The sequence below is a fragment of the Lactuca serriola genome, chromosome 8 (genome assembly GCF_051521515.1).
Source record: "Lactuca serriola cultivar US96UC23 chromosome 8, Lser_US96UC23_V15, whole genome shotgun sequence".
Lineage (NCBI taxonomy): Eukaryota > Viridiplantae > Streptophyta > Magnoliopsida > Asterales > Asteraceae > Lactuca > Lactuca serriola.
The window spans coordinates 119,286,253-119,302,402 of NC_136415.1; the positions used below are offsets into that span (position 1 = coordinate 119,286,253).

At 34.0% G+C, this 16,150-nt stretch overlaps 1 protein-coding gene and 1 non-coding gene across 3 annotated transcripts; both read left to right on the forward strand.

The window, feature by feature from the left end:
• Positions 1-12,928: 12,928 nt before the first annotated feature.
• LOC145065956 (UBP1-associated protein 2C-like) lies at positions 12,929-14,903 on the forward strand. Of its 2 annotated transcripts, none has more exons than XM_079013079.1 (6): positions 12,929-13,119; positions 13,531-13,633; positions 13,716-13,859; positions 13,933-14,147; positions 14,252-14,327; positions 14,426-14,903. In XM_079013079.1, exons 1-6 carry the CDS (start codon positions 12,986-12,988, stop codon positions 14,738-14,740), a joined length of 987 nt encoding a protein of 328 aa, XP_078869205.1. In that variant the 5' UTR covers positions 12,929-12,985; the 3' UTR covers positions 14,741-14,903. The 2 variants fall into 2 exon arrangements, with proteins under 2 accessions (XP_078869205.1, XP_078869204.1); XM_079013078.1 differs by having other exon boundaries at positions 12,931-13,119; positions 13,478-13,598.
• A 479-nt stretch (positions 14,904-15,382) lies between these two features.
• On the forward strand, positions 15,383-15,454 carry TRNAG-UCC (transfer RNA glycine (anticodon UCC)). Its single transcript has one exon. It is a non-coding gene; the product is annotated as a tRNA-Gly (tRNA).
• Positions 15,455-16,150: the final 696 nt, after the last annotated feature.

A 16,150-nucleotide genomic window follows, 5' to 3' on the forward strand; every position in this document is an offset into this window, starting at 1 on the left:
ACGCCTTAGAGATGAAGTCACACATTGATAGGTTAAACATGTTGGGTGTCGAGATTTCAAGTGAGTTGGCTGTTGACTGGGTTCTTCAGTCACTTCCTGAATCATATAGTGAGTTCGTTAGAGAGTACTATATGATGGACCACGACGTGACCCTAATTGATCTCACCTATTTGCTTATAGCTGCTGAATCAGCAATGATTTGGCGTGTTAGTCAAGCAAATTTGTCTAGTGAATCAAACTCCCAAACTTCAATGGACACTGGCAACATTGGAAGTCCAGAAAGAACTAAGTCTGTGATTGTCCGATGTGCTGTGCCAAAGGAGTCCATTTGCTTTTATTGCCAAGAGAAGGGGCATTGGAGACGAAGCTGCCCTAACTACCTGAAAGATCTAAGAGATGGGAGAGTCAAGACGTATGGCTCTACTTCAGGTAAAATCCATTATCTAACTCTTTTGAGTTCCTATTCTAGATTCTTAATACATGATCTGATAAGATTACATTTTGATGTTTTGTAGGATCGAAGAAAAGAGAGGAAGCTTGAGAAAAGAAGTGAGTTGAATCTAATCATGAAGAAATGGATTTCGATCGCATTACTTGAAGAATGGATTCTTGAGCTATAACTTGGAGTTAGAATAGATTGTTAAGAAATATGTATTAACATAGTTTTTCAATTGAATTGCATTGTAAGGACAAAAAAATTTCCGCAATAAAATGAATTTTGATTTTATCTTATTTATTTATCATTGCGATGGCATGTATGAAAAATTGATGTTTGAATGTTTCTATTATTAGCCATAATGGAGAGTACCTTTTATTGTGTTTTATGATAAGTCTTAATGATTGAGAACCATATCTCAATAGATCCTCTAAGTGAGTCTTAGTGCAATTGCATGTCTAAGAAGAGGTATCAAGTATTGTAGAAATGGTTAAATCAATAAGTCAACCATACTTCGTTCAAATATCAAGTCTTAGAGTCAAGATTGTGACATTGAGTGAAAAGTCTTAAGTAGGTTTATAACACTCATCAAATGTGGAATTTGGAAAAGTTTTCTTATTCTTGCATATTTGAAATTGGTAAATTGTGTTGTATTGGATAAGACAAAGACCAACTAGGACCAATTATGTGAAGTGTTTTGTCTTGATAAGAACTACACTAACTCTTGAACATTTGCTTTGTCAAGAAATGTTTCTTGACAAGAGAATCTTATATGTCAAGGAGTCAGTGGGAGTATTAATGGTCTTGAAAGGTTTCAAGAACAAATCAAGAATAAACCTTATCGATCATCACTAGCACACGACTTGAGGTTTACAACCTATCGTGCTGACATTATTTTGTTTTTGTGCCATTCCAATTGAGTTAGTTGTGAGTTCTATGAGTTCTCATTTGAATGCATACTAGAGCCTTAGTCGATGGAAAGTACATTGATATGTAAGGACAAGTTACTAAACTACTTGGAAGACATGGTGGGCACTCGTGTTACCATAGGGCAAGAAATCAAGATTAAGAAAGTTCAGTCCATATGAGTTTGGATTTGTCGCAAACCTTGGTTTTAGCAAATTCACATGGATAGGAACTCATACACCATAAAATCTAAGTGTCATAAGATTTCCTCCTTCATGAAAATGACTATGAGGAAATGCTTTCACTAAGAGGTTTTAAGAAGATAGCGATTGTGAAAATTGTATTCTCAAATTCAATTATGGTTACGGCATCCCTTTCCATAGTTCGAATTGTGAGATTTGGCAATTAGTTTGAATATTTGGAACTTAGTAACATAAGTTCTAAATTGTTTAAGCACACATATGAGCTATCTAAGGCAAAGGTGTATAAGTTTAAGAAGCTTAGATAAAGGCTTATCGAAGCATCTGGTATTAGAAATATGAATTTTAGAAATTCAATAGGCATTGTTTGCTGGAAGTTCATTTGTTTTCTGAATACATGTCAAAGCTAGTGGGAGCATAAATTTTATGTTTATATGATAATCATCAGGATAGTGGGAGCATAAATGTTATGCTTGTATGATTATTATGGCGAGTATTGCAAGTTAGCAATATTAATTATAAAAAAACAAAGGTTCCATTTGCAGAGTTGCATGGGTTGAAAAATTGTTTTGATATAATTAAGGGAGAGAATATTATACTCCGTTTCAAAATCTAAAGCTTAGATTAAGAAATTTTAATATTTTTCAGTCAAAGAATACATTGTGTGTTCTTAAAATTCGATTATGATTACGGCATCCCTCTTCATAGTTCGAATTGTGAGAACATGACACATAAAATATTATGGCAAAAGATTGGTAAAGTATCATATCTTTATGTAAGACATTATGCATCGTGTCCCATACGCTTCGGGTATAGGATCGATTGCAAATGCTATAATATTTACCATTCTAAATTTTTTTTCAAATGTCTAACGCATTAAGAGGGAAAAAGGACTAGAATTGGTTTTGACTAAAATAATTAAACAACTATCAAAGGACGATCCAAAGTTCGCTGAGGATTGGTTGCTTGTGAGTAGTTGGGAGTATGGTATTGTATGGACCATATCGACATTATTATGAATAGATAAGATTATATTAAGGATGAGTTGTCATATGGCAAATGTGGAAATGTTTCCATATTGGGAGTTGGAGATTGAGAGTCTATGCCTAGGTAGAAACTTTTATGCAAGAAGGATGTTCAAATGAATGTACTTTGAATGTGAGACTTCACGTCTATGGAATTGTCTTGTAACAATTTCCGATAGAGTACTTTGTAATTTCATTAGCCAAGTCTTGGTTACTTTTGTGCTATGACTTTACGAAAGGATCATTGCGTAAAATGTTAGAATCTAGCATATTCTAGTAGTGACAAGAATCTTGTGTTCTTACACTAATAATTAGGATTAAGGAATTATGAAATGAGCATCATTAAAAAGGTTTTTCAATTGATCTATTTCACAAAGTAAGGACCATAGGAAACATAGTGTGCATGCTTTATGCATGGGATAGCTATTGTTGTAATTCGAGTAATAAGTTGATTTTCTGAAACAGTAAACGATAATAATGAGTAATCAATATGGTGGTTAAATAGAACTGTTTTATTTACTCTCACAAGTTTGAGGCCATATAGGATTAAGTATTATTGTTATGTTTCAATTTGCATGTTTTGACATCCAGAATAACTAGGTTGTTCAAACATCCACTGTCGGTCATACGTTGGGAGTAGGTATGAAGGAAGACTGTCATGAATCTGTCTGTAGATAGTCTGAAGTGTTTAGACATGGCACAAGTTTGCTGCAGAATTCATGAGTGCTTTGATAAGATTAGAGTATTGGATTAAACCCACGCTCACTTGGATCACTTCATGGTTTTATCACGAGTGATTAGTGAGACGATAATATTGTATATTCTTAAAACCGAGGCATGTGAGTTGTTATTTGTTGGTCGGTTACACATTGATGATAAGTAAACGCACCAGTAACTTGGTGTTATAAAACTTACTGTTGTGTGTGATTCGATCAGTAAATGCAAGCGAGCATTTGAGTCAAATTTTATCCATTCCTTTTATCCAAAGTGGGATAAAAGCGAGATATGTGGGCCTCTCGATGATTTAGTGATGACACCTAAGCGCTTGGCCAAGCCGAGACTAAGTTGATGTGTTCGATTGTAGTCTGTTGTCAGTCGTCATAAATCGGAAGTCGGGAAACAGTATAGAGAGAATGATTGAAATTCATGTCTTTTGTCTATACGATATCTTGAGAATGGAGGAATATATAATCCCTTATCTAGAGGACACGCTATCTGATAAGATCAGAGTTGACAGCGGCTTTTGAAAGCTATGATTGCTGATCGGGTTATGAAGTCATACGGAAAATAGTTATTAGACTTATCCAAGTGGGAGACTGTTGGATTAGTGTCTAAGTCCATAACTATTTTGGTATGTACTTGACCCGATTATGAGCATGGTCCTTTTGGGTTGCCTTCACCATAGCAATATGTAGGATGATTTAAGGAGAGAAAGGTTTAAATATGATTTATTAATATATTATGAGAATAATATATTAAAGGAGAAATCATATTGTTTAATTAATATTAGTCAAGAATTAATTGTTAATTAATTTTGTGGCTAAAAGAGATTAATTAAACTTAGGGGACTGAAGTTATAATTATAAGATAATTATAATTGGGTTTCCACATGTTTTGGGTAGCCTCCACTCTCCTTATTCTTCATCCTCTTGCTCTTGGTGTTTGTGAGCCATTAGAGGAGTGACATTTGTGACTCTAAGCTTTCTAAAGTCATTACAAGGAGGATTTGAGATTGTTATTACTACATAACAATCAAGGTATGATCTAAACCCTAATTCATATGTTATATTGATTATCATATGCTAGATCTAGGGTTTAAAGTCTTGGATGAATAACATGTACAATAGAGAAACCTAGATCCAAGCATTAGGGTTTGTATGAGCACATAGGATGTTCTTATGGCTAAAACCCATCAGTGGTATCATAGACTTGATTGGTTTCTATTGTATTGATGCCTTGGTTATTTGTTCAAGCTTCAAAAATAGTTTTTTTTGCTCCCTGCCTGATGAAATCGGCGAGTTCCAATGTGGACTCAGCGAGTTGCTCCTACTCGGCGAGTCCATAGAGGAACTCGGCGAGTTCGAACGTCAGAAGGAGGCTGTTTCGGGATTTTTGCCTATTTTGACTTAGGATAATTGCCATAATTGTTTAAAATTAATAAAATTTGAATTTTATTGATTCCTTATGATTATCCTTGTCAAAATAAAAGATTATGGTCATCTAATTAGATAATTGTTACCTTATTTGATAAATGTTAAGTTATGGAAATTATTTGATCATTATCTTGCAAGAATTTAAACTAGATCTAATTAGATAAGCACCAATTATAGTTAATTGCCTTATTTGAATTATGTGATCTAGAATATTCTTGACAAAGTTTGGAAAAGTTTCAAATTAATCCCTTTAGGTTTTATAGTTTAAATTAGAACTTGAAAGTTTTGGTTTTGAAATTTAAATAAGTTAAACCCTAATGATTTGAATAGTTTCTAAACTTTCCCTCAAGTTTTGAAATTTAAAAGTTGATTAAAAGTTTAATTTAGAAATGTTAAATTCTAAAACCCTAGAATAGTTTTGAAAAGTTCAAACACACCCTTATGGTTTTATTAATTAATTAAAGTGTATAATTAAAAGAGATTTAATAAATCCATAAAGTTTTGGTTTACAATTTAATTAAATTAAAAGTATAATTATTAAATTTGACCACCTAGTATTTTAAAAGTGTAAAATACACCCTATACTATATATAACATTAAAAGTCTAACATTATATATATGTATGAGTAAAAGTCAGTCTTACCGTTAGTAGGCCTCATTCACGAAGCTGGTCTATAAGGGGTGTTTAAGGAAATTGCCTATAAAATGGCGATTGATGGGTATCTACTCTTACCCACCGCACTCTTGACTAGTGGAGGGTCGTTAGCCGAACGGGTAGGATAGGACAAAAACCTTCCATTATAAGTATAATGAAGTACAAAAGTAACTAAATGTTTTTTACAAAATTCCCAATCTTAGTTACTTTAGGCAAAAGTGAATTGATGCAATTCCATGAAATTACACTTTGTGCCCTTGCGAAGACGTTAGTGGAGCGTGTGTGGTTAACCGGCACACTAAATGGTTCTCAACAAAGGTAGCAAAGGGTGACTCAATGTTTGTCATAGTTCGGTGGAGCGTGTATGGTTAACCGGCACATCGAATAGGTGACTGTAACATGTGGGGGCACCATGTAGATTTGCATGGTTATTCACACCCCCTTTGTGATCCTCGTCATCCCAGTCACAAACTAGAGGGGCATATCGAGATTTAAACATGCCATTGAAAAGTTCAATGAATCTCAAAGGATCTAGGAGTTTTCATAGATTTAAAACTTAAATTCTTTTTCGTTTTTCGTGGTGGAAATTAGTGAATCGTCATTCACTTACCTTCAAATGTTTTGCAATTTGGGTTACGGCATCCCTCTCCCGGTTGTGGAATATTGTGTTGGGTCCTAGCCTTAATATCTCATTTGGGTGATTTATTAAGGACTCAATCGATCAACTAACTTGAATTTGTTTTCTCCCGTTTTGTAGATGTCAAAGTATGACAACTATGGTCTTCCCAAATCTCGTGGAACAAGCATTCCACATGAAGATGATATTTCACGATTCGATCGAGGAACAAGAAATCGTGCTTCACTTCCTTCACCTCCTCCCGTTATTCTCCCTAACCCACAAGATCGAAGAATTGAAAGGTTCAATGTCACTAAAGCCCTATTGGAAATGAAACATGAAGATGGTAAACCAGTGTGTGCCCACGTTCTAGAAATGAAATCACACATCAATAGGTTGATAATGTTGGGTGCGTCATTCCCGGATAAGTTGGCTGTGAAGTGGGTTCTGCATTCACTTCTCGAATCATATAATGAGTTCAAAAGAAAGTCTTATATGATGGATCATGATGAAAACCTCATTAACCTAACTTACATGCTTATTGCTGCTGAATCAGAAATGATTTGGCAAAGCAATGGAGCATATTTGTTGGGAAAGTCAACCAACCATGCTTCCGAGGACGTTCTAGGAGAACCGACCTGCGTTTGCTGCCAAGAGAAAGGGCGTTGGATACAAGTCTGCCTTAAGAGCCTGAAGAGTCCAGAAGATGGGAGAGTCAAAGAGTAGGGTCGTGCTTCAGGTAAAATCCACTATTTAACTCCATTAAGTTCCTATTCATTGATTCTTAATACATAATGTGATAAGATTGCATTTGAATGTTTTGCAGGATCAGTGAAAAGAGAGGAAGCTTGATGAAAGAGCAAGATGAGTCTAATCACGAAGAAATGGATCTCGATCGCATGAATTCGAAGATTAGATTTTGAGCTTAGAAAGTTATGATAGAATTGCCGGGAATATTTGATTACATAGTTTTTCAGTTGATTTTGCATTGTAAGGACAAATGTTTTCCGCTGCTTTTATGAATAAAATAAATTTTGATTTGACTCATTTATTTATTTATTTATTTCCTTGCAATAAAATCGTTATGAAAATTGATGTTTGCATATTTCTACAACAAATGGATGTGATTCTTAATTATGATAATTGTGGAAATGTCGAAAATTTACCAAATAGGGAAAGTTTCTCATCGCCCAAGTTTCAATTGGATAGAGACTTGGAATCATACAACATGGTTGCATGATGAATGAGAAATTTCATATTTGGAAATTAGACTAATTCGTTGACAAAGTGTCAAGTGAAGGACTAGGAGATCGAGTACACAAAGTTGTGTGTTGATCAAGTCCACTGCAAGAGTAACATAGATATTCGTCATGATTCACTAAGGGTTTAGTAAATATGATTATACTTATAAGATTAAGTGTAATTCCGAATTGATTGAAAAGGTTTAAATCAATAGCAGAACGAATAAGAAGAATCAAGTAGGCAGAAAGATAAAAGTTTCTCTATTCTAAGAAGAAGGGAGAGTACCTATTATGCTCAATGATAGGTCTTAATGATTAAGAACCATATCTCAATTGATCCTCTAAGTGAATCTTTGTGCAATTGTATGTCTAAGAAGTGGAATCGAGAATTGAAGAAATGGTTAAATCAATAAGTCAATCATACTTCGTTCCAAAAAAAAAAACAAATCTTAGAGTTAAGATTGTGACATTGAGTGACAAGTCTTAAGAAGGTTTATAGCATTCATCTAATGTAGAATTTGGAAAAAGGTTTTCTTATTCTTGAACATTTGAAATTGGAAAGTTGTGATGTCTTGGATAAGACAAAGACCAACTAGGACCAATTTATGAAGTGTTTTGTCTTGATAAAAGCTACACTAACTCTTGAATATTTGTTTGTCAAGAAATGCTTATTGATAAAAGAATCTTATATGTCAAGGAGTCAGTGGGAGTCTTAATGGTCTTGAAAAGTTTCAAGAACTAATCAAGAATAAACCTTATCGATCATCACTAGCACACGAGTTGAGGTTTACAACCTATTGTGTTGACACTATCTTGTTTCTGTGTCGTTCCAATTGAGTTAATTATGCATGTAAGTTCTATGAGTTGTCATTTGAATGCATAAAAGGCAAGCACCTTGATCAATGAAAAGTACATTGATAAGAAAGGGTGAGTTGCTTAACTACTTGGAAGACATGGTGGGCAGCCGTGTTACCATAAGGCAAGAGTTCAAGATTAAGAAAGTTCAGTCCATAAGAGTTTGGATTTGTCGTAAACTTTGGTTTTGACAAATTCACATGAATAGGAACACATACACCATTAAAATCTAAGTGTCATAAGATTCCCTCCTTCATGAAAATGACTGTGAGGAAATGCTTTCACTAAGAAAGATTTTAAGAAGATAGTGATTGTGAAATTGTATTCTCGAATTCGATTATGGTTACGGTATCCCTTTCCATGATTCGAATTGTGAGATTTGGCAATTAGTCTTAATTATTTAGACACACATATGAGCTATCTAAAAGAAAAGTGTATAAGTTCAAGAAGCCTTGATAAAGGATTATCAAAGCATTAGGTATTAGAAACATGAACTTAAGAAATTCAATAAGTATTGTTTTCTGGAAGTTAAGTTGGTTTCTGAATACATGTCAAAGCTAGTGGGAGCATAAGTGTTATGTTTATAATAATCATCATGATAGTGGGAGCATAAATGTTATGATTGTATGATTATTAAGGCAAGTATTGCAAGTTAGCAATATTAATTATAGAAAACAAGAGTCATACTTTGCAAAGTAGTAAGGATGTAAAGTTGTTTTGCTATAATTAAGGGAGAGAATATTATGCTTCATTTCAAATCTAAAGGCTTAGGTTGTGGAATGTTAATAAATTTAGTCAAAGGATACACAGTGTGTTCTTAAATTTCGATTATGATTACGGTATCCCTCTTCATAGTTCGAATAGTAAGAACGTGACACGTTAAAATATTATGGGAAAAGATTGATAAAGCATCATATCTTTATATAAGACATTATGCATCGTGTCCCATACGCTTCGGGTATAGGATCGATTGCAAATGCTATAATATTTGACCATTCTAAAATTTTCCAAATGTCTAGCGCATTTAGAGGGAAAAAGGACTAGAATTGGTTTTGACTAAGAAAATTAAACAACTATCAAAGAACAATCCAAAGTTCGCCAAGGATTGGTCGCTTGTGAGTAGTTGGAAGTATAGTATTGGATGGACCATGTCGACATTATTATGAATAGAAAAGATTCTATTAAGAATGAGTTGTCATATGGAAAATATGGAAACATTTCCATATTGGGAGTTAGATGTTGAGAATCTATGTCTAGATTAGAAACATTTATGCAAAAGGATGTTCAAAGGAATGTACCTTGAGTGAGAGACATCACATCTATGGAATTGTCTTGTAACAATCTCCGATAGAGGACTTTGTAATTTCATTGGCAATAGTCCTTGTGACTTTAGTGCAATGATATTACGAAAGGATCATTTCATAAAATGTTAGAATCTAGCATATTCTAGTGGCAAGAATTTGATATTCTTTCACTTGTAGAAAGGATTAGGAGTTGTGAAATGAGTATGATTGGTAATGTGTTCATTTGATCTATTTCACAAAGTAAGAACCATAGGTAAACATTGTGTGCATGCTAAGAGCATGGGACAAGTGTGATAATAATTCAAGTAAGAAGTTTATTACCCGAAACAACAAATAATGAGTAATCGATATGGTGATAAATAAAAGGTGTTTTATTTATACTCAAAGGTTTGAGGCCATATGAGATTAGTATTATCCTTGTGTTTCACCTTGCATGTTTTGACTTCCTGAATAATTTAATTGGCTCAGAACAGTCAAATTATTCGAACGGACCACAGTCGTTCATATGTTGGAAGTAGATATGAATAAACATTGTCATGAATTGGTGTGTTGATTGTCTAAAGAGTGTTGGACATAAGCAAATGTTTGTTGCAACGTTCATGAGTGCTTATGAATATGATTTGAGCATTGGATTAAACCCACGCTCACTTGGATCACTTCATGGATTTCATCACGAGTGATTGGTGAGACGATAACATCTTATATTCTAGAAACCGAGATGTGTGAGTTGTATCTTGCGAATCAGTTGCACATTGATAATATGTAAATGCACCAGTAACTTGGTGTTATAAAACATATTGTTGTGTGTGATTTGGTGAGAGAGTGCAAGCGAGCATTGAGTCAAAGTTTATCTGTTCCTTTTATCCAAAGTACGATAAAAGTGATATATGTGGGCCCCTCGATGATTTAGTGATGGCACCTAAGTGCTTGGCCAAGCCGGGACTAAATTGATGTGTTCAATTGTAGTCTGTTGTCAGTCGTTGTAAATCTGAATTCGGGAAACAGCATAGACAGAGAGAATGATTTGGATCCATGTCTCAGTCTATACGATATCTAGAATGGAGGAATATATGATCCCTTATCTAAGGACACGCATATTTGATAAGATCAGAGTTGACAGCGGCTTTGGAAAGCTATGATTGCAGATCAGGATCTGAAGTCATACGCAGAATAGTTATTAGACTTATCCAAGTGGGAGACTGTTGGATTAGTGTCTAAGTCCATAACTATTTTCGTATGTACTTGACCCGATGGTGCATGGTTCTTTTGGGTTGCCTTCACCAAAGCAACTTGATAGGATGAATTATGGAGAGAAAGGATTAACTATGATTTATTAATATATTATGAGAATAATATATTAAAGGAGAAATCATATTGTTTAATTAATATTAGTCAAGAATTAAGTTTGTGGCTAAAAGACATTAATTAAACTTAAAGGACTAGAACTGTCAATTGTGTGATAGTTGAATATTGAGCTAATGGACTCCATATTAAAGGGGTGGATGAATTCTATGGGGAAACCCATTAGAAATCGTCCAAAGGCCTTTAAGAAAGGGGTTCATGGGTTGCTTAGGGCCTAAGCATCCAAATTAGGGTTTCTTTGTTAGATAACCCTAATAGCCTCACTATTTAAGGAACCCTTAAGCCCCAAAAACGTGATGAACTTGTTCTCTAGGGTTTCCACATGTTTTGGGTAGCCTCCACTCTCCTTATTCTTCATCCTCTTGCTCTTGGTGTTTGTGAGCCATTAGAGGAGTGACATTTGTGACTCTAAGCTTTCTAAAGACATTACAAGGAGGATTTGAGATTGTTATTACTACATAACAATCAAGGTATGATCTAAACCCTAATTCATATGTTATATTGATTATCATATATGCTAGATCTAGCGTTTAAAGTCTTGGATGAATAGCATGTACAATAGAGAAACCTAGATCCAAGCATTAGGGTTTGTATGAGCACATAGGATGTTCTTATGGCTAAAATCCGGATGTTACAATCAAAGCATAATGACAAATAAACCGTATCACCAATGAGATTAACAAGAAGAGTAATATAATTAGGCAAAGTAACAGTGTAATGAGAAACTCTTCTTTTGCTGGAAAACATAGAGAATTCATGACAAACATGTTGAGTTGGACCTTAATCAATTATCCATTTCTATGATTTTTGCCCTGAACTAATAGAAATGGAATAACATTACCGATAGTTGTTTCCTCATTTGGATTAACAGATATCATATGATTGGAGAGAGCTGACATGATTTGTTGGCATTGTTCTTGAGAAGCCCCTTTGAACATTTTGGACAAATCATTGTTGATGGATGACATTTGAACATTTGGATCATCATGAGAAGCAGCTGCAACAACCCTGCTTTTAGATTTATAACCAAGAGGATATATGTGGAGCTTGTGACATTTATCAATCATGTGACCTTGCAACTTGCAATGAGTGCAGAAAGGCCTGTCATGATTGTTATTCTTGAAGTTGTTTTGAGGTTTGCCACGATTTTGAGTTGAAGCTTTAGCAACAAAAACTATTGAATGATGTACATCACTGTGAATAGATTTTTGTTTCTCTCCTTGAACAATTAGAGAAAAAGTCCGATTAATGGAAGGCAAAGGATCCATAAGCAAGATCCGACCTCTGGTTTGGGAGAATGAATTATTCAATCCCATTAAGAAATTCATTATCTGGTCATTGTGAAAATACTACTTGATTTTCTCAACATCACCACAATCACATTTGTTACAGGTACCATTAGGTCTGAATTGAGCAGTTCATCTGTAATCGTTTTGAGTATTGTGAAGTAGCGATATAATCTTGATTCTGACTAAGATTCGATAATTCTCTTCGAATTTGAAAAATTCTTGGTCCATTACTTTGCTAGAAACGATCTTTCAAATCGTTCCAGATTACAAAAGCACTTTTAGTAAACATGATACTGGCTGAAAATTCATTGGAAATTGAGTTTAAAATCTAAGAAATTACCAATTTGTTGTTATGCATCCATGCATTGAAATTAGAAACTTCAGACGAGCTTGGCTTTGAAAGAGTTCCGTCGATAAATCCAATCTTTTTCTTCAAAGATAATGCGATCTACATTGCTTGGCTCCATGAATTGTAATACTCGCCAGTAAGCAATTATGAAACGAGAACAAACCTGGGACTATCGGAATGGTGAAAGATAGTATGGATGTGTTCTATCATCCATGGGAGATAGAATAGATCTAGAACTAGAACGAGAATTGGTTGACATGATGAAATAACACAATCAACGAAGAACAGAAAGAAAGTATGATTGAAAACAAGATTGAGAAAGAAAAATGAACAAAGATGCAATCAAAATATGAAATTAGAATCGGAAGCTCTGATACCATATTAGGAGAGAAAGAGATAGAATCTTTTCATTAGGTTGAAATGAATTACAGCTCTACCATTTATATACAGACTTCTAACAAACCGAATGGTAAATTACAAAATTAACCCTCAACTATTTCATAAGTACATAAAGAGACCAAATATCCATTTCTATATCTAATGTACAGGAACCCTAATTTTGACCCTCGAGATTGACACAGAGAGGGGAGGGAGATGGAGGAAATTAAAAAGAGAAAGCTTGAGCAGAACGCGAATGGCGAAATTACTTCCAATACGTCGGAGGATCAGTTGCGTTCTCTGTTAGACCCACTCTCCAAAACTCAGTTGGTTGATCTCTTATCAAAGCTGTACGTTTCTAATTCATAACTTCCCACATAAATACTTCCCATGGATTTCTGTATCTTATCTGTTTTAAGTTTCAGCATCCTGGTTTATTTGAATTCTGAGAATTTAATACCTAACCTCTTTCATTTCATCTAATAGATATTCTGCAAGTTAGGACGTTTGGTTTTCAAAACATGAAAAAGGAATATCATGATCTTCATACAGAAGTGAACCTTTTATTGTTGTCTACAATTCATTTCATTTTCAATTTTTCATGTATGCTTGATCATTCCATAAACGCTTTGTTTCTTGGCTACATCAAGAGCCCTTTTCAATTGAACTGTGAAATGACTATGCGATGTGTGCTTGTTTGTCATGAAGAGGATGCCAATACCCTTCTATTTCTGAAGAAATTAAAAGTGTTGCAAGTGCAGATCCAGCAAATCGAAAGCTATTTGTTCGTGGCTTAGCCTGGAATACCACCACAGAAACCTTGTATGCTGTGAGTGCATTGTCAATGCTTGTTTTTGTCCTTCTGTGAGTTGTTTGACCTAACTGCATTTTGACGTATGTATACATTCTAGCAGTATAAGATAACAAGGTTAATGATTACATTCAGGCGTTTAAAGAACATGGTGAAATCGAAGAGGGTGCTGTTATAGTTGATAAAGCAAGTGGAAAATCACGTGGGTATGGTTTTATTACATATAAATATATAGATTCAACCCGAAAAGCTCTAGAAGCACCTAGTAAACTCATCGATGTAAGTGTTGTTTGTGTGTCTTTTGATGAGTTTCATGATTATGATAACTGATGCTTGAATATTTCTATTTTAGGGGCGTATGGCTGTTTGCACTTTAGCATGTGAAGGCATAAGTACAATAGGTAGTAGTAATACTACTACTATTACTACTGATCAAGCACAAAGGAAGCTTTATATTGGTGGTTTGTCCCCTGAAATAACAAGTGAGATGCTGCTTTTGTTTTTTAAAAAACATGGTGAGATAGAAGAAGGTTCAGTTGCATATGATAAAGACACAAACAAATCACGGTAAGTTATGTGAAAAAAAAAGGATTCATTAATTCATTTATTAATGATATGGCATCTGAAAAAAAATCGTGGTATTTTTGCATGTTTTTTTTTTAATCTCAAAGTGGTTTCGGGTTCATTACTTACAAGACTGTAGAGGCTGCCAAGAAGGCTATTGATAACCCTCAAAAGATGTTAGGGGTAAAGTGGTCATTTATTACTCTCATTCAGACAGTTCATTCAGTCCAAAAAATGGGAAATGTCTTTGTTGACATATATGTATGACTTGCTTGATGCAGGGTCGATATATAACTGTGAAGCTTGCTGATAACCAGAAGGGCAAAATTGTCCAGACACAAATACTACCTGGAGGAACAATGGTTCCGATTCAGATGGTTGGATATGGACAACCGGGAAAGACACATTTGAGTGGCGGTTACGGTTTCCCTTCTCAGGCGATTGCAGCCTATCCTGGTTCGGGCCCACAGGCTGCAACCGCTGAGTATCCAATCCAAACTCAGATTGGATATTCACAGTATTTTTTAAGGAAGGAAAATGTGGGGAATTCTTTGATAACACCAACAGGGGGGTATGCGTACTATGGCACTAAGTAATGAATGATAGATGTTGGTGATAGTAAGTAATAATAGCTCATCACTTATAAAAGCCAAATAGCTCTTTTTATTTTTGAAGTGTTGGGTTATGAGAATATATGTAGTTAAATTTCTATGATATTTAAATTGTATATATTGTCTTGATGTGTACTTCCTTTGGAAATTTAAGCTCAAATTTATATTTAGTAAATTTAGTATAATAGGCTGTATGGATGATGATAGTGAATTCGGTTGTATATCTTTAATGGGAAATTGATTTGTAGGTTTGGTAAAAGAGTTGAGTTGATGGATGGAGTTTGGGCGAATGTTTGGATGTGATGTTATTTTGATATTTCAAAATTAACTTCTTCGAATTTGACAAGTTCTTACAAGAAAATTGTTTGTTGAATTATTTCAATTTGAGTCTTGAGGTCTTACTCTTACAGTTGAAATATATAATTTCAGTTATGATTTGATTTTTTTTTTTCATCTGTAATCATTGATTAAGATAATTTTATTTATGGAAAACTAACAAAAATTTGAAATAGTTATCATAAAACAAATTCAGTAATGGATTTTTCATGAAAAAGAGAAAAATATGAAGCCTTTTGTAGCTTATGCAGTTTTTTGATATATAAGTACTAGAAAAGTATCAAACAAGTAGCGTTTGTAGTCCAACGGTTAGGATAATTGCCTTCCAAGCAATAGACCCGGGTTCGACTCCCGGCAAACGCACTTTTTCATCTTTTATATGTTTGACCAAACTGGTTGTTTTGCTAACTTTTCAAAAAAAAAAAAAAAAAAGAAAACAATTAAGGAATTGTTGACTTTTTAAGTTTTTAAAATTCAGTCAAGACAATATGAGGTTGTGTTAACTTAATTAAACTATAAGATGGCTTTTACGAATATATAACTAAGTATAAAGGGTTTATAAGGAAAAAAAAAATCAATAAAGAGATTTTCCAGGAAAATAAAAAAAATGCTTAGCCTTTCATAGTTTCATAGATAATTTCTCTATCCATTGATGTTTTCAAATCTTATTATAGAACGGATTTGTAGTCCAACCGTTCAGATAATTTACTTCCAAGCTGTTATCTTGAGTAATCAAATGTCTTATCGTTTTAACGCTTTTGTTAAACGTTAATTTTGCTCTAAAACAAAATAATTTTATAGGATCCACTAGTTTCTATTAAGAGTTGAATGAATTCAAGTAGAAAATTGTCAAAAAACTCGAAACAAAATAATCAAAATGTTAGATATAGAATTACAAACATTAAATCATAAAACTTTGTAACCAAAATATATGTATTTATCTGTATTTCCAGTTTAATTATGAAGACAAAATGTTGTTATCCAATAAAGATCGTATCAAGATAAGTCCACAATAGAGGGGGTTATGATGCCAACTCAACCCACAAAAACGTTGTATTA